We start from the raw sequence: 27,180 nt of genomic DNA on the forward strand, positions 1-27,180 counted from the left end.
CCACAACCTTGCCAGCACTTGTTTGTTAATTTGTTGAGAGAGAGAGAAAGAGAGGGAGAGGGAGAGAGAGGGAGAAAGAGAAAGAAAGAAAGGAAGGAAGGAGGGAAGGAAGGAAGGAAGGAAGGAAGGAAGGAAGGAAGGAAGGAAGGAAGGAAGGAAGGGAGGGAGGGGAGGAGGAAGGAAAGAAAGAATAAAAAGAAAGAAATTAAGCAGTCCAGATTTGTAAAAGATAGTCAATAAATCCAAGTTTTTGTTCATTTCCTTTACTGTTCTCATCACATTGGTTAAGGCTACCAAAGCCTTTGATCAAACATTTTGATCATAAGCATTTTGCTGAGTGACAATAAAAAATAGTTTTACTGTATGGACTAAAAATATTCACACTTGTATAGAAAAGCTCACCAGTTGCTCATAGAAATGACTTTGTTCTACAATTTAGTATTATTTCTCCTTTGAGTAAGAGCCCATATAAATTGTATAATAATAGCACTATTTTCAGAGATCTACATAAATATTCCATTTAATACTCAAATAAGCCAGTAAAATACTTTTTATTATACCCCCAATGGAAAAAATCAAACATCAGATGGTAGGTATGATAACATTCTCAAGATAACACAAGTGATAGGTGCTTCTAAGCAATTTAAACTTCAACAATCTGAATCCAGAGCTATACTCTCAAACAAAATGGTATATATACACTCCAAACATAAAGTATGTCATCTTTAGAGCCCCCAGCAAAACAAACATTCCAGGATGCATGTAAAAAACCTTGTTACCTAATTCTCAATTAGAAGTGCCCCTTTGGTGTCGACTGCACTTTAATTCACAATTGCATGAGTTCTCACTGCTGCCTTATTCTGTTTTTCTGATATTGTTTTTACCTAACCCCTCCTGCACTTGTTTTCTTTTTCTTCATTTAAGTGTGTGTCTTTAATAGGATAAGAGGTACAATGATTTGTCTTTATAAACTCTATAAAGATGGAGACTGTATAGCACAGTGGACAAAACAGCACACTCCCAGCTAGTGATGTCATTGGTGTTTCCATTCCCTGGAAGTCAAATGTTGATTTTACAAGTTTTTGTTTCTTTGTTTTTTTTCAAGTATTCACTCCTAACACCAATTCTGGCTTTACATTCCACTGTCTGAATATTGTTTACACTCTTTCTTCATATAAGATAGTTCTCCCAATAGATGAGACTTCCCCCAAAATTCTATTCATACCCTTACTGAGCTGGACTCAAGAATAGTTCATTTTTACTTACTACTGCCCACCACCCAGTCTCATCATCAAGTCACTTCTCAAGATCTACTGTTTTAATTTTTCAGTGTTTCTTATATCCTTATCCTCCTTCAAATGTTCAGCTACAGCCTCAACTATGAGTATATTTATAGGTCCATACTTTTGAAAATAACTAAAAATTATTTAGTCTCATTGATTCCATGACCCAGAAAGCTTTCAACCTCCTTTATCTAAATTTAAGTGTTCCTAATTCTGCATTCCACTTCTAATTTAATTACCAGTTTCTTAATTTGACCTTTTTTATATATTACTTTGAATCAGTCCCAACTCAATTCTTTTTTTCTCCTATAAACTACAAGCAAGTAGAGATAATATACTAGCATAAATCTCATGGAGTGACATAAGATGGCAGAACAGGCGTTTTCAGGCCCCATCTCCCCACAGAAACAATGATTGTGACAATCACCCACAGATGAGAATACTTTTTGAGAGTGTAAGAATCTGGAGGAGGAGTCATAGTGCTGCACTAGAGGAAAAAAATCCAAGAATAGATGCACTGAAGAAAGTAAGCATAGCTTCAATTTACCTGTGTCATAAATCCCCAAAAGCAGCACAGCTCAATGCTAGGAGAGATGCCCTCAACCATGACTTCTCCCCCAGGGGAAAGTGAGAGTATAGTGAATACCCCCTAGCCATGCAGCATGCTGCTCAAGAGCCTACTTCTTAGTGTTCATTGACAGATGACTGGATAATCAAAATGTGATGTAAGGTGGGTCCAAGGTGGTGGTATAGGAGATCACTGAGCTCACCCTCTCCCAAAATACATCAAATGTACCTGTATTTAGAGCAATTCCTCCTGAGAGATGTCTGAGAGCCAACTGAAGGCCAACTGAAAAAGCTTGTACACAACAAAAAAGAGGAGACCACATTAAGAAGGCTGGGGAACCGAAAGAGCACTCTGGGAGCTGAGTATGCTCTCCAGGACTGAAGAAACCAGTGAGTTCCATTGTTCATCATTCCCCTGCACTTGAACAGTGGGCAGGACCCCTATCCAGGTGCTCTGGCCAACCTGCAGAGCCACTGCAGCACATACCCAGCCACCCCCCACAGACCTACCTCCCAAATAAACAAGCAGGAGTCATAACATGCACACACAGGATCCCTCCACCCAGAAATTGATTCAGCTGGAATATTAGGGTGCTGATACGCACACCAACTGGACTGTAAGCGCAATTGCACGTAAGGCTTTCATGTTCAGTGAAAGTATGGAGCTTGCAAGGTGTGGCAGTGCTTGTACACAGGGCTTCCCTACCCAGATAAAGTGCAGAACTAGTAGGACACTGTGTCCTATATACACAGAGCAGTTCCACCCAAACACTGCTTGGACAATAGACAATAATAGCAGCAGGGTGTGCCATGTGCATACAGTGCCACTCCATCTGAATTAGAAGAGCAGGGAAGCATGCACACATCAGGCTGCCCCACACAATTCCATGGAGAGCCAGAACAACAGGAGATACTGCACACATGTGTATGCCAGGCTGCCCTACCCAGAACCCACTCTTTCTGGCCAGGCAGCATACCAGGCACCAAACCCAGCTGCTCCAATTCCAACCAGTCTGCCAAAACCACCAGCACATAGTCTGCATAAGCCACTTTGACACAAGGCCACTTTTTGAGATTGGAGAGATATCTGTTTCATCTAACTCAAAAGTGCAAACACACAAAAGTCAAACAAACTGGAGAAACAGAAGAATACACCCCGCTGAAGAAATAAAAAAAATGCAAGAGTAAAACAAAGAAGTAGCTGGCCAGATTTTTAAAAAATCAAAGAAATAGTCAAAAGGATGCTCAACAAACTTTAGAAGAGAAAAAGTCAGAAAAAAGCATCAACAAAGAGTTAAAAATATAATAACCAATCAAGGATGAAGAATATAACATCAGAAATGAAAAGTACTTTAGAAGGAATCAACAGCAAAGTGGTTAATATAAAAGAACAGAATAACAACCTGAAAGACAGAACAGTGGAAATCACCCAATCAGAAAAGCAAAATGAAAAAAAAAAAAACTTAAATTAAGATACTATAATGGACCTCTGGGACAACATCAAGCACTACAGAAAAAAAATCTTATGAGTAAAAGCAAATATATAATAAACACAGTGAATTAACCACTTAAAGAGCAAATATGAAGGTTAAAAGACAAAGTATCAAAATTAACTATACCTACAACAAATAATCAAGGAATATACAAAACCAAAAGATATAAAATATGTCAAAAACATAAAGCATGGTGTAGTCAAAATGCAGTGCTTTTAGGAAGTGTTTGAACCCAAATGCCTATCAGCCTAAAATAGACTGCTATAAATATAGATGGAAATATATGAATCTCATGGTAACCAGAACCCAAAAATGTACAAAAAATAAAGAGAAAGGAACCCAAACAAAATACTAAAGAAACCCAATAAACAAAAAAAAAACAAAGGAACAGAAAAATACTACAAAAACAACCAAAAACAATTTAAAAAATGGCAATAAGCACATACCTACCAATAATTACTTTAAATATCAAATGGAGTAAATATTCCAATCAAAAGATATAGGGCAATTGAACTGATAAAATAAAAAAGACCCATCTATAGGCTGCCTAGAAAAAGAATTACTTTAAATAGAAAGATACATGCAGACTGAAAGTGAACAAATGTAAAAAAGTATTCCATGCAAATAGAAATGAAAAGAAAGCTGGGCTACTAATATTCACATCAGACAAAATAGACTTTAAAACAAACAATGTAAAACAAGACATGTTTTGTACGTAAGGATAGTACATAATGATAATGGGTCAATCAAAAACAGAATATAATAATTGTAAATATCTATGCACACAACAGAGGACTCCCAAAGTATATAAAGTACATATTAATGTATATAAAAGGAGAAATTAATAGTAATACAATAATAGTAGAGGACTTTAATACCACACCTCAATGGAGAGATCATCCAGACAAAAAATTAATAAGGAAATAATGGCCTTAAATATCACAGTAGACCAGATTGATTTAATAGACATTTGTATACCATTTCACCCAAAACTGCAGAATACACATTTTTCTCAAGTGCATATGGAACATTCTCCTGGATAGACCATATATTAGGCCACAAAACAAGCCTCAATAAATTCAAGATTAAACTTATATAAAGCATTTTTTACCACAATGACATAAAATTAGAAATACACTACAGAAAGAAAATTAGAAAAAACACAAAAACAGGGAGAATAAACAAAATCCTACTAAACAACCAATGGAACAAAGAAGAAATCAAACAGAAAATTTTAAAAAAACTATCTTGAGACAAATGGAAATCAGAACACAACTTTCCAAAACACAAGAAATGCAGCAAAAGCACTTGTAAGAGGGGCATTCATAGGTATATAGGCCTACCTCAAAAAAAATCCAAATAATCTAACTTTACAACTAATGAAAGTAGAAAAAGAAGAACAAACAAAAACCAAAGTGAGTAGAATGAAAGAAATAATAAAGATCAGAGTGGAAATAAATGAAATAGAGACTAAAACTAGGGAGGGAAATCAATGAAACTAGGAGCTGGTTCTCTAAAAGGATAAATAAAATTTACAAACCTCTAGCTAAGATCATCAAAAAGATAGTGAGCTCAATAAATAAAATCAGAAATAAAAAAGAAGATATTTCAACTCACACCACAAAAATATAAAGGATCATTAAAGAACACTATGAACAATTACACGCCAACAAACTGGACAACCTAGAAAAAATTGGTAAATTTCTAGAAATGTATAACCTTCAAAAACTCAACTAAGAAGAAACAGATTTTCTGAACAGACCAATTGCTAGCAATTAAATTGAAGCAGAAACAAAAAAACCTTCCCAAAAGCACAAAGCCCAGGATCAGAAGCATCACAAGTGCCTTCTACTAAACATTTAAAGAAGAATTAATAACAACCATTCTCAAACTATTTGAAAAAAAGAAATGGAGGGAACACTTCCAAACTTACTTTATGAGGCCTGAGTTACCCTGATACCAAAACTAGACAAAGATGCTATGAAAAAAATATTATAGGACAGTATCCCTGATTATCATAACTGCAAAAATCCTCAACAAAATATTAGCTGACTGAATTAAATAGTACATCAAAAGGATCGTACACCAGGATCAAGTGGGATTATTCCAAGGATGCAAGGATGGTTCAATATATGAAAACAAGAAAGTGATAATCCACATCCACAAAACTAAGGATAAATATCATATAATCATCTTAATGTATGCAGTAAAAGCATTAGAGAAAATTCAACACTTAGTAAGATAACTCTCAAGAGGGTAGAGAGGGAACATACTTCAACATAGTATAAGCCTTATATGACAGGCCAACAGCTGATATCATACTTAAAAGTGAAAAAGTAAAAGTCTTTCTTTGAAATCAGGAAGAAGACTAGGATGCCCACTCTCACCAACATTATTCAACATAGTATTAAAGACTAGGATGCCACTTTTGCCAATGTTATTCAACATAGTATTAGAAGCCCTAGCCAGAGCAATTAGGCAAGAAAAAGAAATAAAAAACATATATTTATTTTAAATAACCCCTTTATTATGATATAACAAACTTCTTTGTCTCGTATTACAGTCTATCTTAAAGTAAATTTTGTCTGATACAAGTATAGTTACCCTAGATTTCTTTTGGTTTCCATTTGCATGGAAGGAATATCTTATTCCATACCTTCACACTCAGTCAGTGTGCATCCTTATTTATTTCTGAAGTTAGTCTCTTGTAGGTAGCATATAGGTGGGTCTTGATTTTTATCCATTTAGCTACTCAATCTCTTGATTAGAGGTTTTATTCCATTTATATTTAAAGTAATTATTGAGAGCTATATACTTATTGCCATTTTATTCATTGCTTTCTGCTGTTTTATAATTCTTCTACTTATTTCTTCTTCTCTTATGCTCTTCCTTTGAGATTTGATGATTTTTTGTAATGGTATGCTTGGATTCCTTTTATCTTATCCTTTGTGTATATACTATAGGTTTTAGCTTTATGGTTACCATGAAGCTTACATAAAATAACTTATATTTGTAATAGTCTATTTTAAGATGAAAACAAATTAAGTTTGATCATATTATAAGACTCTGCATTTATTTTCCATCTGCATGTTTTATGTTTTTGGTGTTACAGTTAATATCTTCTTATCTTGTGTATCCCTTAACAGATTATTGTAGCTATAATTATCTTTACTACTTTGGTTTTTTAACCTTCATAAGTAGCTCTGTAAGTGATTAAACCTCCACACTCCATCTTTACAATATTAGATTAGTCTGGAGATATATATGTATATCCAACTATATATATATATATACTTTAGAAATCAGTGAGATTTCTCCTTTCATATGTTTTCCTATTATTAATTAGCACCCTTTCATTTCAACTAAAGATTTCCCTTGAACATTCTTCTAAGGCCAGTCAACTGGTGATAATCTCCCTTAACTTTTGCTTTCTCGAAAACTTTTTTTTCCTAACCTCCTACTGCCTTCCCTTTGGAATAGTGAGAAATGAATAAAAATTCCCTAAATAAAGCTACATAATTATCTCAGATTTTTGTTTTCTAAGAATACTGAAACATACTTCTTACATGAATAGATATGCAATATCATGAGGTCTTAGGGTAAGATACGATTTTTTCCATTCTAAAAATCTACGCAATAATTCATCTTCCTCGCCAACTGTAGAAATCTTATTTTTATCTGACCACAACTCCAGTGATGACAGCACAATAGTGACTTTAAGTTGGGCAAATGCCTAAAAACAAAAGAGATAATACATGAAAAAATGACCTTTGTGTTATTTTACATAGCCAAGAAATGAATTCAGTGTTTTGACAAATGCATGCTTAGTTTGTGTGTATGACTTAATTATTCAGAAATGCCTGAATAGACAACTCATGAGTAGGGACAATGGGGGAGGGACTGACTGTGGAAGTGAGAGGGGGCGGGGCAAAGGAGAGAAACAGGGAAAAGGCAGGACAACTGTAACTGAACAACAATAAAAAAGAACTTTATTAGTAGGTATAAGCATAAATAATACATGTATTTCTCCAAAGAAAAAAGAAATGCCACACCAAGATGAGAGAAATTATAATTTCAAAACTTGTATTAACTTTTCTAACTAGTATGAAAGGAAAATACTTACTGAATTTACAAGGCCAATAATTCCAATGACTTTATTTGTCACTACCATGCTATCAGAGCCCAAGAAATCATACTGAAAAAGAGAATTTTAAATTTAAATACAAATATGTAATATAATATGTCTGAGATTTACTATCCATCTATTCTCAGAGATTTGAGGCTGCTTTGGGATTAGAACAGTTAAAAATAATTTTTTTAAAGATTTCAAATAAGCCCTGGCTGGTGTAGCTCAGTGGATTGAGCGCGGGCTGCGAACCAAAGTGTCCCAGGTTCGATTCCCAGCCAGGGTACATGCCTGGGTTGCAGGCCATAACCCCCAGCAACCGCACATTGATGTTTCTCTCTCTCTCTCTATCTCCCTCCCTTCCCTCTCTAAAAAATAAATAAATAAAATCTTTAAAAAAAAAGACTTCAAATAAAACACTTCTGATACAACTAGTATAATTTTGAATATGTTTTGTCAGTCTGCAAATGTTTCCAGTGTTGAGTCTATGACATACAAATAAGAAGATTAGAATCTTTAAGTTCCTATCTAGCTAGGGTTAATCATATATTAATACCAAATATGTAAAAGTAAAGAAAAATGCATACCAAAACTTTGTCCACCACAATATGCATTTCTAGATAAAGAGGAATTAAGTCTGAAACAGATGTTTCTACCTAAAAAGAAGAAAAACAGTATTTAAAAATATAAAATCTTTCATGTTATTTATTCTGAACTTTTAAAACCTTTTTTCCATTTTTAGGGGGTATGGTTGACAAATATACCTTATACATACATATATTTATTTAAGCATACCTTAAATATGTATATGTATATAAATATGTATATGTGTATTTAAGGTATATTTAAATAATATACATATTTAAGGTATAAGATAAGACTTGATTTGTGTAAGTTGTGAAATAATTGGCAAAATAAAGCTTATTATCATATCTACCTCATATAGTTACCATTGTCTTTCTTTGTGTGTGTGGTGAGAACATGTAAGATCAACCCTCTTGGCAAGTATCAAGTTTACAATATAGTATTGTTAGCTATAGTCAGATTACTGTACATTAAGTCTCCAGAAATTAGTTTTTCTGCATAACAGAAACTTTATACCCTTTGACCAACATTTCCTCACTTTTCTTTGTCCCCCCACCTCCTGGCAAATAACATTCTACTCTCCACATCTATGAGTTTGACTGTTTTAGATTCCACATATGAGATCATGAAGTATTTATCTTTCCATTCCTGGCTTATTTTACTTAGCATAACATTTCTAACATTCATTCACATTGTCACAAAAGACAGGACTTCCTTCATTTTTAACACTGAGTAATATTCAAGTGTGTGTGTGTGCCACATGTTCTTTATCCTTCATCCATCAATGGATATTTAAGTTATTTCCATATCATGGCTTTTCTGAATAAAGTTGGCAATGAACACAGGAGGGCAGATATCTCTTCAGGATACCCACTTGCTTCCTAGGATATATACCCAGAAGTAGAATTGGTAAACCATATAATAGAACTATTTTTAATTTTCCAAGGAACCCCCATCCTGTTTTCCATAGTACCTGTACCAACTTACATTCCCAGCAAAGAAGGGTTCCTTTTCTCCACATTCACAACAACACTTGTTATTTCTTGTCTTTCTTTATAATAGCCATTCTAACAGCTGAGAGGTGATATCTCATTGTGTGTGAGAGATTTACATCTCTCTGATAAGTGATTCTGAGCTGTATGTGGTGATGGGGGGTAACTAGACTTACTGCAGTGATCATTTCATAATATATGCATATGTCAAATCACTATGTTGTATGGTTTAACTAACACACTTGTGTGTCAACTGCATGTCAATACAACTGAAGTAAAACAGTTTTAAGTGTAAATACATTTTAAGAGTCCCAGATTCTAGACATTGAAAGCAAAAGCACAAAGACAGAGTATCCCACCCTCCTTCCCTATATCCACAAAAGTACCATAAAGAAAGGTCCGAGGGAACCTGGGCAGAGCACTAACACTGTCCACTATGGTTCGGGTAATCTAAGTCATTGTAAATTACCCTCCTAAATTCTCAGACAGGAAAGAGAAATTTTAGTATTTAGTTAACAAAATTTCATTTTTAATTATATACACATATGTGACAGCATTGAATTCTTTGGTGCTGCACCCTCATTTCACCATACATTTGATTCCTGTATTATTTTGGACATAGGATCAGATGCTATAACAGAGACACGGGTTAAAATAATATTGGGTTAAATAATATTGGAATATTTTATTTCTCAAAAAAGTCTGATGAGTAGTATTCTATTATGTAAATGTGCTACAGTTCTTTGATCCACTTATTTATTGATGGGCAGGTGGGGGTGAGTGGGGCAGGGGAGAGTGGTGAGGGGGAAATGGAGACAATTATACTTGAATAACAATTTTAAAAAGTCTGAAAATGGTGGTTTAGTCTTGTAAATTATTCAGGAGCAAGGCTCATTCTACCTTGTTGCTCTGCCACATACAGTATCATTATTATCCTTGTGGACTATGATGTATCAACATATCCACAATGCAGTCAGAAGGAAAGGGAAAACCAGAAATAGACTACAAACCCCCTTCCTTTATAATTCAATCCTGGCATAATATGTATTACACCTGCTTGCATGGCCTTAGCCCTAACTTTATCACATGTCCCTACTTAAATGCAAGGGAAGTTAAGAAATGTAGTCTTTTTTTACATGTCCAGAGAAACTCTTAGGGGTTTGTTATTTAAAATGAGAAGAATGTATACTGTAAACAACTAACAATGCCATATATCTCTTAAATAAACTATGCATAGTTATGCAACTTTTACTTGGCACAAAATTACTATCGCACTCAATTACTTTCATGAGGACCAAAACATGCAGTTATACAGTGTATACACTGAACAATTTCCCTGGCCACATGTGACAATCCTGCTTATGACACTTTAATAACATCTATAATTTAATTAATGCTAACTTCTTGGTTATGAGTGCAACTTTCATAAATATTGGCTTTAATGAATACATTTTGAGACTATAGAGACAAAAACAGGAACTGAATTTTTAAAGTTTGTATTGAATATACACTAGTTAATTTTTAGGAAGTTATAAATAGCAAGCAAAATAAGAATTAAAAGTAAAAGATTGTTGCAAACGGGAAAAGGATGTATGGCCAAAGGACATCATAAGGTTAAAAAAAGGTGAGGATGTTCTTAAGGAAATTGAGCAAAAGAAAAAGAGAGAGAAAAGGACTCATGGACACGGACAACAACATGGTGATTATCAAGTGCGGGGTGGTGGGGAGAGGTGGAGGGGGGTGTGGGGAGACAAATCGCACACAAGACAGTGTACAGAAGGTGTGCTGTAGAACTGTGCGCCTGAAACCTGGATAATCTTGTTAACCACTGTTATCCCAACAAACTCAACAAAAAGGGGGAAAAAGAAAATATGAGCCACAGCTATACGATAGTTAATAAATTTCTTTTTAAAATAAATAAAAGAAGAAGTGTCCCAGGTTCGATTCCCAGCCAGGGTACATTCCTGGGTTGCAGGCCATAACCCCCAGCAACCCCACATTGATGTTTCTCTCTCTCTCTCTCTCTCTCTCTCTCTCTCTCCCCCTCCCTCCTTTCCTTCCCTCCCTATAAAAATAAATAAATAAAATCTTTAAAAAAAAAAGAAGAAGAAGAAACTGTCTTGAAAGTAGTAAAAAAGCATATGTAACTAACTTTTTCACTTATGAAAATGTTATAGTCCATTGGGTTTTGTCCTATGTCACGGTTATTTTCAGTATGAACTGCAAATTTAATGTTTTCATTCTTTAATTTATAAAGAATATGCTGAAATTCAACTTCAGTTTCCAGAGGCTCAATTCCATAAGAAACATTTTCAAATTGCAGTATTCCTCTGTAAAGTTAAGGATAAAAATATTAAGTGCTTTTAAGTCCATTTTTAACAATTCTTACAGAATCTAAAAGGAAAAAAAGGAGAAAACACAGAACATGCTTGAGCTCAATATTTTGACCCAAATTCTTTATATTTTGAAGATGATTCTGAAGAGATCAAAGATCTCCACCAATCCACAAAATTAACTTCCCATTTCATTTCTGTAGTTATAAAAGCAGCAGAAATGATGTGATCAGTGCTAGTGCAGTGAATAGCATTCACAGTGATCAAGTCATTCTATCTGGTCCTCCAAATCAGTGACTTAATGAAAGCAGTATAGAGATTGGATTTGCACTGCTTTAGGAAAAGATAATAAAAGGTTACATAGTGAGCAAATTTATTTATAAAAATAATATTTAGCAATTATTATGAAAAGACATAAATTGTTTATGCACATAGTCTGAATAAGAAATTTAAAACATGATCTTAAAGAGTAAAATAACTTTTTTAACTATTCTTCCCTGAATCAGGTAATAACTGTTCAAGTAACTACTCCCTAAAAAACAAATTTCAGATGTCCATGTAAAAGCACTGAGGAACATTTTTTGTGTGTGTGAAACAAGGATCAATGCTACAAAATGGGAGTAAAAAATTTCCTGACATAATAGAAAACTCTTTTAGTACTAAGGAGGAAACCCTATAGTAGAGATTTTCAGATACTGGAATTATTAGAAAAATGAGTACCATATTAGTAATTATTTGTTTATGTAGAATTGATTTCCTCTCTCTAAAGATGATTTTCCTTGAGAAAACGCTTGCCTGGTTTATCTTTATTTTACCTTATATCTCTGAACACTAGGCTAGAAGCTGGAACATGGTCAGTATCAAAAACATTCTATGTGCTGGAAAAATAAGCTAGCTTAAATTTACCTCCTCAAACTTGCTGTAGTCAAAATGTTCAATTGCCATTTCTATAGTTAAGAAAAAACAAGATATAGAGCAAGGACACCAGAAAATCTAAACCTTTATGGAAAGAAATTCTCTGGTCGGTGAGAAAGTGAGGAGAAGTAAAAGAAATGGCTGAGAGTATAACTGAACAATCTCCACATGGGAATTTTCTTCCAATTTCACACTTAATATCAATATAAGAAGCTCAATGAATGCAGCCAAATATCATAACCATGATGTTCACATATCAACAGTAAAAACTATATAACCTCAGCCCCAAGCACGTGCTTAGTGTGACAATAGAATTTGGATATCCTTCGACAGATCCTTGGTAGTAGCAGCGAGTCTAGAAAAGAAAAAATGTAATCTGGTTACTTAGAAATTGCCAAAACTTTCTAATAATTTCTTATTTGATAAATTTTTCTAAATCTTATTCTGGATTACACAGTTCATATCAGCATGAATAAAGCAACATTAAGAAAACAGTCTCCCCACATTTGCCACTTTCACTATATTAAATACTCTTATCAGATTAATATTTGGGATTATTCTTTTAAACCTGCTTCCAAAGTCAATCCCATAATTTTAAATATATTTTATTAATTATGCTATTACATTTGTCCCATTTCCTGCCCTTTATTGCCCCTCCACCCTGCGCAACCCCTCCCACCCACACTCCATCCCCTCCCTGTTAGTTCATGTCCATGGGTCATATACATAAATTCTTTGGCTTCTACATTTCCTGTACCATTCTTAACCTACCCCTGTCTATCTTCTATGTACCATTTATGCTATTTATTCTCTGTACCTTTTCCCCCTTTCTCTCCACCCACTCCCCTGCTGATAACCCTCCATGTGATCTCCATTTCTGTGATTCTGTTCCTGTTCTAGTTGTTTGCTTAGTTTGTTTTTGTTTTTGTTTTAGGTTTGATTGTTAATGATTATAAGTTTGTTGTCATTTTACTGTTCATATTTTTTATCTTCTTTTTCTTAGAAAAATCCCTTTAACATTTCATATAATAAGGGCTTGGTGATGATGAACTCCTTTAATTTCACCTTATCTGGAAAGCACTTTATCTGCCCTTCCATTCTAAATAAAAGCTTTGCTTAATAGAGCAGTCTTGGATGTAGGTCCTTGCCTTTCATGACTTGGAATACTTCTTTCCAGCCCCTTCTTGCCTGCAAGGTTTCTTTTGAGAAATCAGCTGACAATCTGATGGGCACTCCTTTGTAGGTAACTGTCTCTTTTTCTCTTGCTGCTTTTAAGCTTCTCTCCTTATCTTTCATCTTGGCTAATGTAATTATGTGCCTTGGCATGTTCCTCCTTGGATCTAACTTCTTTGGGACTCTCTGAGCTTCCAGGACTTCCTGGAAGTCTATTTCCTTTGCAAGATTGGGGAAGTTCTCCTTTATTATTTGTTCAAATAACTTTTCCACTTGTTGCTTGTCCTCTTCTTCTCATACCCCTATAATTCAGATGTTAGAACGTCTAAAGAAGTCCTGGAGGTTCTTAAGCCTCTCCTCATATTTTGAATTCTTGTTTTTTTCATTCTGTTCTGGGTAAACGTTTATTTCTTCCTTCTGGTCCACACCATTAATTTGAGTCCCAGTTTCCTTCCTGTCACTGTTGGTTCCCTGTACATTTTCCTTTATTTCACTTAGCATAGCCTTCATTTTTCATCTAATTTGCTACCATACTCAACCAATTCTGTGAGCATCCTGATTACCAGGATATGTAATCATTTGAACTGTGCATCAGATAGGTTGGCTATCTCTTCATTGCTTAGTTGTATTTATTCTGGAGCTTTGATCTATTCTTTCATTGGGGCCATATTTTTTTGTCTGGGTGCACCTGTTATGTAGTGAGGGGCAGAGTCTTAGGTCACCAGGGTAGGGCAACCCATGTTGCTGTGTTGTGGCACTCTATGTAGGGAAGGGGTCTGAGAGGAAACAATGGCTCTTGCTCTGTTCTCTGCCAGATTTCAGTCACTTCCCCCATTTCCCATAACCAAATAGGTCTCTTCTGGTGCTGATTCCCCAAGTGGGTGGGTTTGTGTATGTTCTGGGACCCTGTGCATCTCTCCAAGGAACTCTCCTGTGAGGCTGGGAGCTTCTCCTGCTGCCGCCATAACACCAACAGATGTTTTCAATCAGAGGTTTTGAGGCTTTGTTTCCCTGAACTGGAACCCTAGGTTGTGCAGTCTGTCCCACTCCCCAGTTGTTCTTCCTGGTTTATGTATGTGCAAAGGTGGGGCCACCTGGTCTGCCAGCTGCCACCTTGCTGCATGTCCTCTCCACACAGCCACCTGTCTCCACCCCTCCTACTGGTCTGGATGAATGTTTCTTCTTTAACTCCTTGGTTGTCAGACTTCCATACAGCTCAATTTGTCAGTTCTGGTTGTTTTTTGTTTTTAAATTTATTGTTGTCCTTCTTTTGGTTGTGTGAGGAGGCACAGTGTGTCTACCTACAGCTCCATCTTGGCTGGAAGTCAATCCCATATTTTTTATAAAATTATTTTCCCTTGTATAAATGTAGGTCATCAATTAAAAGACAAAGACTGTTTCACTTAGCATGATAGTCTCCAGTTCTATCCATGCTGTCATAAAAGGGAGGAGTTCCTTCTTTATTTCTGCTGGGCAGTATTCTATTCCATTGTGTAAATGTACCACAGTTTTTTGATCCATAATGAACAAAATAAACTAACAAACAAAATAAAACCACAGACATGGAAACATGGAACAGACTGAAAGTGACCAGAGGGGAGTGGGAGGGGTAATGGTGGAAACAAGAGGAAGGGACCAGATAAAGAACATGTATGAATGACCCACAGACACGGACAACTGTGTGGAGATTGACTGTGGGAGTGGGGGTTGGGATGGGCAGAGGAGAGCAAAGGGGGAAAAACTGGGACAACTGTAATAGAATAACAGTAAAAAATGATTTTAAAAATAAATAAACATACACTTCTGTCAGAAACTGACAAATCAAGCATTCAGAATTTATACAAGATTTGAACAGTATGTTAATAACCTAATATACATAGAACTCTATACTTTAAAACTATAGAATGTGCTTTCTTTTTAAAGAACATGGAACATTTACAAAAATAAAACCATATTCTGGCCATGAAGCACAAGAATAAATTTTAAATTATTGAAATCATACAAAGCTTGGTCTCTGACCACAGTACAATTATGCTAGATATATAATCTCCAAGATTCAGTAGTGCTATAACTTTTGATAGAAATCAGCGTAAGATTTGTTAACACACTGCTCTATATTGGAATTAGGGGAGAAAAAAAGAAGTGAGAAAAAGAAACCGATGGTCCTAACCAATATAAATGAAGTAACATGATGCCCAATTTAATATTTCAACAAATTTGTATTATATGCTAATTATGAGCCAGGCATTTTTCCATGCATTGGGAATACATCAGCAAATAGAATGGATCAAAAACCCTGCCTGATGAGGACCATATTGCACTGGAGAAATCAAAAAATAGAGTAAGTGGATAAAATAAATGGCAGAAATTATATTTGTAACCATTATGGGAAAAAACAGATAAGAGAGTACTAAGTGTAAGAATGGAACTTAAAACAGGGATTAGTCAAGGACTAATGGGGTGATTTTGAGCAAAGACCTGAAGAAAATGAAGGAGAAAAACATGTAGTATTTTGGGAAAGAACAAACATCTGGATCAGAAGCAATAGAAAGTACAAAATCCTTGAAAGGAAAACATATCTGGTATGTCTGAAGAACAGCAAGGAGACAAATGTGATTGGAACAGGTGAGTAAGGTGGAAAATAACAGGACATGAGGTCAGACAGGTAAAGCAGACCAGACTGTGTAAAGGCTGTAGGATACTGAAATAATTTTGGTCTTCACTGTGTGAGCAACAGGTGGTCATCCCATGAAGGGTTCTGAGCAGAGAAGTGGCATGGTCTGACTAGATTTTAGTAGGATCGATCTGGTTGCTGTGTTGAGAATTGCCTGAGAAGATGGACCGGGTGTGGAAGCAGAAAGAGTATTCAAGAAGCTCTGGCAATAATCCAATTAAATACGATGTTTACTTGGAAAAGAGAGTTATCAGTGGATGGAGACAGAGGAGAGGGTGGCTTGTGGATATACAATGCCTTAATTTAAAGGGTCGATTCAATACAATTTCTTCATGGATAAGATAGGGCAGCAATTCTCAGCCTTTTTCATCTCATGGCACACAAACTAATTACTAAAATTCTGCAGCACACCAAAAACATATATATATTTGCTAATCTGACCAAAAATAGGTATAATTTGATTCACACCAGATGGCTACCATTGTGTTGGCCATTGTCATTTTTTTATTTGACAATCTAAGGAAAAAGGTTAGTGCCCACGCCTAAACAACCAGGTGCTGCATGTTGTAAAAATTCTTGCAGCATACCAATTGAAAATCACTGGTATGGGGAGGTGGGGGGAGGAAAGTTTTCAGTCTATGATTTTATGTCCAGTAATATTTGTGTTTGTTTTTATTATGCTTTAATTTATGCTCATTACTTCAACAAAAAAATAAATTAATTAATTAACAAAATGGTACCTATATTCTAAGCAGAATAAGAGGTGCTAAGTCAATCCAATTTGTCTTTAGTTTACCAAGACTTCAGGGAAGCCTAATAATGGGAGAAACTAGGCTTAAAAAAATGGATCCCTTAAATATATCCCCTGTGAAGACTGTCTTCTGTAAAGAAAGCATTTATTCAATGTAAAAAAAAAGTTTTAGAAATGTTCTAAAATATAGAACTCAAATCTTACCTGAATATTTGAAGAATGAGAATTCACAGATCCTTGATTATACAAATAAACCATAAAATTATCAGCTAAAAAAAGTCTGAATGTAAAAAAAAGAGAGAATTTAAAAAGTTATTTTTTTTGAAACATATAAATCAGTGGCCAACAAGCTAACAGCCTCAGGCCAAATCTGACCTACTCTGTGTTTTTGTAAATAAAGTTTTATGGGATCATAGCCACAACCATTGACATGTATGGTCAATGGCTGCTTTCCTGCTACAACAGCAGAATTGAATCACTTTGACAGAGACTTATGGCCCCCAAAGCCAAAAATATTTATTATCTGGACTTGTAGAAAAAAAGTTTGTCAACCTCTGGTAAAGGTATTTTCTTTTGATATATATGTAATTTTTATTCAAAGAAATACACATTTATTCAAAATAATTTCCCTATCTTAATGGACTCCTTTAAAGAAAATAAAGAAAAGAGACTGCAAGATGTAGGATTATGAGAGCTGTCTATTCTTTCACTTCTAAATTTTATTACCATGCATACATATTTCCTTTGTAATGAAGTAAAAGAGTATTGTGTAAAAGTCATATTAATCTGAACATAGGTACTAAAACTAGTCTAAGTTCAACTTTCTCTGGTACCATTCTATTTTAGTTAGGCTTCCTCACCCCATGCCCACTCCTCAATCCAATGTAACAAAGCTAGACCACCCAGACTATTTTCTGTTGGGAATCCTCCCACTGAAACTGATCTCATGTGGGTTAGTTACCCTAATGGCCCTGTAGCTGTCAAACCCAAAAGGCAGTTTGAAGTGGAGTAAAACTGCTCTAATGCACTTCATATTGTTGATCACATTCTCCTTCTTTAAGTCATCTGATCTTCAACTTCAGTCGTACCATTTCCTCCTGGTTTTCCTCTTATCTTTCTACTTCTGTAAATCCCTTCATTGGATCCTTGCTTCTTCCCTTAAATGTTTCCATGGCATTCATTTGTGGGTTGTTTTTCCTTTTCACTTTTAATATTTACCCTCACCTCTGTAGATTTATTGTGTCCATTTTTGGTGCTTCATTTATACCTACATAAAAAGATGGCTTTAAAACCCACACCTCTCTTCCATGTTCTCAACTAAATCTACTTGCCAACTAGACATTACTCCTGGAGTATCCCACTAGCACTTTGTATGCAACCTCTCCAAAAATGAGCCCACATTCTCCTTGACTCAGATCTGTCCCCCTTCTCCTTCACTGTCCCACTAAATCTCTGAGGCCACTCACTGTATCCAATCTGCTAGCTAATCTTTCTCCTGCCACTTCCGTATTTCTCAAAAAAAAAAAAATCACTACCTCTACACAATCATAGTTCTGCTTCTCCTTATTTCTCACACAAGTTATTTGCAATAACATAATTGGTATTACGCTGTCATAGTCATTATGCAGATAATTTCCCAAATTTATAGCATTTCATCTACATGCTCTATCCACACCCCATGCTTCAGTCCCTCTCACTTTCCCTCTTAAACACTTGAAAAGTTATTTGTGTTTTTGTTCACCACATTCTTCTTCCCTTCTGTCCACAGGAATAGGTTAACTCTTCTTTAATTCGACTCTTCTTTTACTCAATGCTTTCTTTGAGAGCATTCTGTTGACCTTTCTTCTTTCTCTGCCCAATGTTTTTTGGTAAATTACTTACACTTACTATTTTTGGTTTCTCACAATTAGCCTCTCCTTAATTCCATGTAGTCTAGCTTTACACCCAAAATTTAACTGAAACTGTCCTCTTGAAAGTCACAAATTACTTCCAGACAGCTTTTCACAACTGGGTTTCCATTAGAGAGTTAAGTCTTACAAAAGGTAATTTTAATTATTTTCTTAATTCTCTGAAAGATGATACATAGCTAGTTTTCCATAAATTATTCTGATACTGTTTTCCATAAATTATCACTAGCTCCCACTCAGTGTATGATCTAATTTCTGTGTGAAAGCCCTTATTAAATATCCCTGGTTGTGGGCCTGCCTCCCCAATTGAATTTTAACCAATACGATCAGTTACAGACTTAGTTCTTATTTTGATGTCCTCACTTGATTATACAGAGTGAGGCAAAAGTAGGTTCGCAGTTGTTCATAGATTTCTATGCTATACTGTAAGCCCACCTTTGCCCCCACCCTGTATAGGTCCTGCTGGTCCCCCCACGTTAACATCACAGAGATTAATGTTCAGGTGGTGAGTCCCTGTTTTTTTTCTACTCCTAACCCCCCTATTCACAAAAGACCACTTGAGGCATTAGAACCAAAAATTTAATTAATTCACAGTAGTGCATCTGTTTATCCGTGACAACTAAAAGTTTACTAACAACTACATTTATTATTTTAGTAGTCCATTTTAATTATAAGTAAACAAATTTATATAAATTAAATAAAATCCAAAACTAAAGAAAAAAATTACCTTTGCCTCAGGTGCACAATGTATGGTTTCTCATCAATTGGAATAATATAGGATATCTGTTTTTAGAAAATCCAGAAAAACTGGGAGTGAACACAAATGTAATTGAATAAGCTAAACAACAATTTTATATTACTCCCTCCAAGCAGTGCTTAAAATGTCTTGATTAAAACATCTCATTCTGTGTGATTTAAAATTTGCAACATATCACAAATTTCAAAGACCAAAGGCAGCTGAATGTTTCTTTTAAATGAGTACAAGTCTAGCATCCTGAGGTTTCGGTTACATAGATGTATTTGTTTACCAGTAGGTTTGTGAGACTGGTTCTTTGTATGGGGGAAAGCCCTTTGTCACATACCTAGATCTTCTCAGAAGTGTTGGAAATTGGCAGTTTCAGGTACTTTAAGCCTAGGTTGATATTTGTCACACCCCAGATAAAATGGAGAATATTTTATAGTTGTACTTTGTAAGTGGTAGTCAAATGGAACCATTCAAGTCATTTTTATAGTTCTGATGTACAACGTAACTTAAATAAGAGCTTCTATCAAATAATCCTTCAGTAAAATTTGAATTGTTTACTGCCCATGATGAGCAAAAAATGAGTATTTATCATTGGACTTACTTGAATAATTAGAACACGATTCAATGCCCACATCTTAACAGTTCAACAGGTCATTACCTCCAGTGCCGTTTTCACCCTTTTAGAGCGAGTCACACACAGGGAGTGTGAACATCAGGGGCGGTTTATTATCCAAGTTGCCTTACCCTTAATCTGCTTCCAGATGACTATTTACTAATGATTTTTTTAAGAGACATGGGATAGGAAAATGAAGTGTTTGCTCTTTATTTACTAAATGATTGTAAACTCAAGTTTTTCATCAAATAAAATTCCATTGTTTTAATGTTAAGAAAATCTCAGCGTGTATCTGTTACTTAATATATTCTATTTCCACAAAAGTAAGCCCAGTAAGGGATTTATACAGTATTAGAAGTCTACACGCAACTGAATTTCCAGCTCTTCAGAAAGAAGAGCCCACGTGCTGTGTGGTGACGTCCACTCAGGTGGCCTCACTGGGATGAATGGACGTATCTACGTCAGTGGAGCACAGGAGGCACAAAAATTGTTTTAACCATTTCCTAAAAGGTATTGCCTATATTCTTCAACAGAAAATTCTTGAACAAAACTTGGTATTCTTTTTGACTCTATCACCACTATTCTCAAGTTAAAACATGGATGGCAATAAGTTCTAATGTCAGTAGGTCAGTGAATCTGAGCGATGAGATTTTTCTCCAACAAAAGGTAACATGTGAAAAACAAGAGTTGAAGTATCATAGAAAAAAAAAAAACTTGGCTGAAGAATATAAAAACCAAGAGACACAAATACCAGAACACAGAAAAAGATAAGCCTTCCAGGAATGGTGACAATAAAACGCAAAAGACTATACAAATAAAAAAATATGATACAATAAGGCAGATTGTTAAAGCGTCTAATAAATGGTCAGAAATGAAGCAGGAAGGTTAATACCACCAGTGGTAAGTCAAGTTGATGTCAGGCATCCCCTGCTATGCCTGCTGGAATGAGAAGGGCACTTTGTCTCTATTGTAATCTTCTCTAGAACTCATAACCCCAGCCTGATCATGAGAAATAGCAGAGAAATCCAAACTGAGGGACGTTCTACAAAATAACTTTCAAGATCAAGAAAAATAAGAAAAACCGAGAAAAAAGGCAAAGGAGACTGGGGGTACATAATGATTAACTGAACTGTAATGCCCTGAATGGAATCCTGGAACAGAAAAAGTACATTAGTGGAAAACCTGGTGAAATAAAAATAAAGCTAATAGTGTTACAGGGTGCAGCCAAGAGGGGGGGACCCCAAATAGGCACTTGAAATGGGGCCCAGAACTCAAGGTGCCCAGGAGATTTTAAGATGTCTCCACCCCTTCCCCCAGAGGTGTGAGTTGGGGGAAAGGGCACACACAGCAAGAACATGCAGGGCAGCTTTGCAGCTAATCCATGACATGGTCATTTAACATACCTATAGCCTTTGGCTGGTCACTTAGATATGCTAAATAGCTATGGCCATGCTCTAGGCCAGGGGGATGGAAAGGGACCTCCCCCCAAGATGGGACTGGGGGGCAGGTCCCCCGAGTTACAGCACCTGCGTGGGAGCTTGGAGAAGATTGGCTCCATGACATGGGGCCACACCTGCCCAGACTCATGATGGCAGTCCAGTAAAGCTGGAAGGATATGAGTTATGGCATGTGAAGCTGAGTGTGGGAGGAGTCGGAAATGGGGCTGCAGAGGAAGACTGGCGCGGGGATTTAAACCCAGATGCAGCCACCATTGGGAGAGAGAACCACGCAGCTTTAGCAGAGTGAAGACTCCTGCAGCCTTGCAAGAGAGAATCACCATGCCACTTTAGCAGAGAACTGCCACTCGGCTTTGGCAGAGTAGTGCCCCCCGCCTTGCAGCCATTGTGCAGGGGGAGAAGCATGCGGTTTTGCCAGAGTGGGGACCCCCGCAGCTTTAGAAGGGGGAAACACCACCCGGCTTTAGCAGAGATCCCGGCGACACAGCTGAGGGTGCCAGGAACCCAGGGAGGTCTCCCAGTCGAGATGGAGGACTAACTGGGAATAACCAGAGGACTGCCTGAGCCGTGGACTTCTATTTCCTTTCCTAAGATACGGTATTCTGGACTGGGCAAAGGGGGAAGGAAGGAAGGACTGTGTCTGTTTGTGGGTGTTTTAAGGGACATTGGGATTTTGGTAGACATTAGGTCACTACTTTACGTTTGTATAGCATTAAATAAACATTTCCTTTCCTTTTCATGAATCTCTGGCATTGAGAGACATCTTTCCTCTGGTGGCGGACATGACGGACCTGGGGGCTTTTTTTTCAATAATAGTATATTGCCCCAGGCCCCCCCTTGTTTGTTCTGTAACAATAGTACTGCATTAATGTTAATTTCTTAGTTTTGACCAATGTATCGACACAGCTATAAAAGATGGTAACTTTAGCAGAAAGTGAGTGAACCTATATGGGAACTCTCTGTAGCATCTTTGAAATTTTTCTGTAAATCTATAATTAATCCAAAAATTCTTGTTATTTTTTAAAATCAAAACCAGAAATGAATTGAAGAAAGACTTAAGTAAAGTGTGTCTGTGGCAGATAGAGAGCGGGCCTGATCGGGTGACTAGATCTTCATCTCTTGGCATGCTAGGCCGCCAGTTACTTACCAGGCCATACTTGCTATACATTCTCATTTACAGTTACAACTCACCTGGGGGTTGTAAGAAAAGCCCCAGCAGATCACCTGAATGCCAAACACTTGCCTCTGTGCCTTCCCTAACTCAGTAACACCTCAAGTCCTCATGATGTCACCATAATCATCCTGCCAATATGGCAATTTCATTCCTTTTCTTTTTCTTGCTGTTCTGAGACACAGAGCCAAAATAACCATAAGGCAGCTGTAGCTTTAAGCTTAGAGGGAGATTTACTATGTTCCCTGGTAGAAGCATCTAAGATCCAGAACCCTTATACTCTTGGCGCATACGGTTGGAAGAAATGGCTCAAATATAGTCTAGTTGTTCGCTGAAAGTGACAGTAAACAGGAGCACTTCTACCACTTCACGGTCCTTGAATAACATCCATTTTTCTAATGTATAAACTATACTCTAGTATGTCATTCCTTGCAACTGCTACTTCCAAGCTGGAGTTTAACTGCATTTAAGAGGCCAGTCCACTACTTTATCAGGCTGTGATGCGGATCCCGGCTCATGGGGTCCACATCATTACGGATGAAAATGAGACATTCACATGGATTACTGAATTCAATAGAGGAAAATAGACAACATGGCTTTTCTCTCAAGGGGAGCAAAAGCCTCAGTCCTTGCTCCAATGAGCTTTTATTGTCTTACTGGGCACATTACAAGAAGATCCTCATTAACTATGCACAGGCTCTCTTTAGGTGGTTACCTTATACAGAAAACAAAGGAGCCAATGCTGCTAATCACATCACAGAAGAGGGATATTTGCAAATGAAAAGGCAAAAGTGGTTGAACTGGTCTCACTCATCCTTGGAAGGTTTAGCATGGTTTTTAGGAAGTTGCTTTGCAGTAAATGTCCTCAATTCAGGGTGAGGGAGTTTTAGCAAAAAGCAAGACTCATAGTGGCCTAGGTACATTGCCTGATTCCCCACAGGAGAACCTATCCATGGGCGTGGGGCCTGTGCATCTCCAAGTGGGAGCTGGACCCACGCCATGTAGAACAGTCTACTATAAGGCTGGCTCCTCTTGGATGATGACTTATGTAACAGGGGTCAGTGGGTCCCATGGTCATGTACTCACTACCACACTTTATTTGCTATGAAGCAGAGCCCTTCATCTTATCCCAGGTCAAGAGATCAGACATACAGTGAAATGGTGAGTAACAGTACTGGCCAGTACACTTCAGAAAGTGATGCTGGCCAAGTCACCGTGGACAGGAAATGTAGCCCATGCCTACAAATACGTATCAGGAACAGCAAGCACAAAGCCTGGCTCCTTCCAGAATGGAAAGAGTCTAATGTAATGAACATGCTAACAAACAGACGGTGCCATTATCAGGGGCTGAGCATCAATCTCTATTGCTAATAGATCAGACATTCAGAAGTGGCAGTAATTGCTGCTCTGGTGAAGGAGAACCTAAGCTGTTAAGCCCGTGCGTAGCCTTCTTCTCTACCCCCGCAGCTATTTCATTCGTCCATCTGTGCAAGCACTGGGGCAACCGAGGACAGAGGCTGACTTTCCTCTAATGGATGTACCATCCATCCACTTGCTTGTTTCATGACTCTTCCATAGTAGGTGCTCTCTGGTATATATTCACACAAAACACAAGATCTCTACAATTTTTACCAACTGTCATAAGTCCAGTCACATGCTTCTCCCCCAGATTCCTCAATCTAATCTTCCAATCTTGTTCTCTCTAGGGCCTTACAAAACAGGCAAACCATTCACCACGGCCCTTCAGTGGCCTACTTCCTTCTCACCACAAAGTGGATTATCAGGTGTACCACCTGAGGCTCTCCCACTGAGAAGATTTCCCCTTTCACTGCCTGTGAGGGCCAACACTGACTATAGGGGTAGAGACACAAGAACCCAGTTTTTGTTCATACCAATATACCAGCTGCTTCATCAATGAACAAAGTTCAGTTTATATTTTCTTCTTTCATTACATACTTACAGGGACCCCTCATAAGTCCTCAGGTATGAGCTAAGAGAGGTATTTATGCCACAACAGTGGATGACATGAAGATCTACCTAGTCATGCAACTTACTGGTGCCCTCCAGGCCTACTCAATCCCAGCCTCAGATGTACTGCCCTTGGGCCCAGTCAGTTTCGTGACCTAGTGAATCTAATAACATGTGTCTAGGATGGGTAGTTCAGGTTGCACAGTCATTACTATCTCGTGGTCATATTCCACAGTATTTTTCAAAAAGAAGCAGAATACTAGGAGCTGCTTTTTGATTGATAAATATTTCTTTGATGAAGACAATATAGCCTTGCCCCATAAGCCCAAAATTCTGCACCACTACTCTCCTATTGGGGCTTGTCTGAGACTCTGCATAGTATCTATTTATACCATAAATACTTCTAGGGCCATGGGGTCTGCTGGTTCATACAGCTCAGGCCACAGGGATGCTAATACTGCTACCCGGATCTGATGTGGAGCTTTCTTACTTTGGACTGCCCTTGAAACTGGAAGTCTTTTACACCATTCAGTGAATGAGTCAGGGTAGCATTTCCGAGTAAAAATTTGCTGTCACTAAAACCAAAAAAAAAAGGCCTATCAGGTGTCGTGGCTCTTTCTTAGTGACAGAAGGCACAAGATACAACTATCTAGTCTTTATTTTGGAGGGACTGCCACAGCATGCCACCACCCTCTAGACCCCTCTACATATCACTGATGCATTGAGAGACTGAATCTTCATAGAGTGCACCTCTCTCCCTCTGGGGGCATGTATTTTACCAGGATAGCAGGAGTACTTGTCATTTTTTGTGAGGTCTAATTAACTGTATGTAACTGGTCTAGTGAACCAACATGATGATCTTTGGACTGTCCAGATGACCCAGATTCCTTTTACTATGTTATGACAGAGAACAGAAGACATGGTGAAATCATGAATTTAAAGACTTGTCCAACTCAGGTAAATGTGAACGTCTCCTGATATTCTTCCTGAGATGTTGAAAACTCATCAGCCAGGCCAACAGCACTTAACCTTTGAGTCCTGAAATTCTTACGACTACATCCTGAGCATCCAGCATAAGTCCTCTAGCTACAAAAGACAAGGCTCAGTTCCTCTGACATTCAAACTTCACTTTAAACTAGTGATTAAGTAGCATGAGCCTGTGGTTTTTCTCTTTTCATTGAATTATTGATACTGATCAATTCCACCATGCTCGTAATTACCGTTTCCCCTATAACTGTCAAACACATGAACTACTGCACTAGCCAGTATATCTATTCCAGTTACTTACCATCACCAGTCACTACATTGAAAAGTCTTGCTAATTTCACTGCTACACATTTTAGAAATTACCAATATTCCATCTGCCACTAGTCACAGGGTCCTCATTACCAGCTAAATTGTGGGTAAAGTATCTCCAGATCCTGTTTTTAGAGTTGGCTTCCTAGAACCACCCCATTTGTGGTACCAACTGTCTTAGCTGAATTCACAGTGAGCTAAGTCTGAAATTAGAATCACTTTTGCAAGTGGTTTAGGGAAGAAGTGCTATCAGGAGAAACCTGTGGGAGCATGAGGGAAGCAAAATTGGCAAGGAGTAAAAATTAAACATGGATAGAGAGAGTTTCAAGTGAAGTCTAAGTTCAGCCTCATCCTACAGGGAGGTCTGGAGAGGAATTGTTCTATAGAGTCTATCTTGTCTTGAAACATGAAAACGAGTTTCTGAGCCCTCTCACTTTCCAGTCATGGGACCCTGGAACTCTGGATGAAGTAGCTCCAACACCCCAAGGCAATCTTCTGGGGAAATCTATAGTGGGCCATTAGCAGCTGCACTCACAATAGCTAGATAATGGAGGGAATGAAGCAAACCAGTAAAGGGGTATTTTAGGAACAGGGTAAAGCACCATCACTGTCTGTTGTAGAAAAATAATTTAAGAGATAAATAAATACCCTTTATAATTGAAAGACTTATAGGCAAGACAAGATCATGATGATAGGGTAAATTTTAAATCACCAAATCCCTTCTAAAAGGAGATAGAGCAACTAGAATATTCTTTAAAAATCATACTGAGACTCTTCATCAAGGTATTCTCATAAACCAAAGATTATGATACAGGAGGAGGGAGTAGAGGGATGCAAATTGAGGCGACAGGAGAACCTACAGGAGACTTAGAATATATCATTAGCTATTGGTAGAGAGAAAATAAAGGGGAGTTCTAAAATTTCTAAGAATACTAAGACACAAAAATCATCAATACACTCAAAAAGAGTGAAGTCCACACTTGATGAAAAGCTTCAGTAGTCATGGCTACCTGTAAAACTCTGACATGGCTAAACATGTCCCAATTTTCAGGCAAATGCAAAAAGATACAATAAACAGGGACCCCATAAGTCTCTATAGGAGGATTAGGTGCAGGTATCCTGAGTCTTCGA

The 27,180-nt window shown here is 37.1% G+C and overlaps 1 protein-coding gene across 1 annotated transcript in view; it reads right to left on the minus strand.

Moving 5' to 3' along the window:
* Window positions 1–27,180, minus strand: part of ADAM32 (ADAM metallopeptidase domain 32) — a 109,484-nt gene that overhangs the window by 64,817 nt on the left and 17,487 nt on the right. The window contains exons 4-10 of the mRNA XM_045821800.1: window positions 19,527–19,582; window positions 17,097–17,172; window positions 12,573–12,649; window positions 11,199–11,376; window positions 8,057–8,125; window positions 7,467–7,538; window positions 6,910–7,076 (exon numbers count right to left, since the gene is read on the minus strand). Of these exons, the coding sequence (XP_045677756.1) occupies window positions 6,910–7,076; window positions 7,467–7,538; window positions 8,057–8,125; window positions 11,199–11,376; window positions 12,573–12,649; window positions 17,097–17,172; window positions 19,527–19,582 (695 nt within the window). The remainder of the gene's footprint in view (window positions 1–6,909; window positions 7,077–7,466; window positions 7,539–8,056; window positions 8,126–11,198; window positions 11,377–12,572; window positions 12,650–17,096; window positions 17,173–19,526; window positions 19,583–27,180) is intronic.

This window comes from Phyllostomus hastatus, unplaced genomic scaffold (assembly GCF_019186645.2).
Source record: "Phyllostomus hastatus isolate PE091 unplaced genomic scaffold, TTU_PhHast_1.1 phas_scaffold_46, whole genome shotgun sequence".
In the NCBI taxonomy this organism is placed as follows: Eukaryota; Metazoa; Chordata; class Mammalia; order Chiroptera; family Phyllostomidae; genus Phyllostomus; species Phyllostomus hastatus.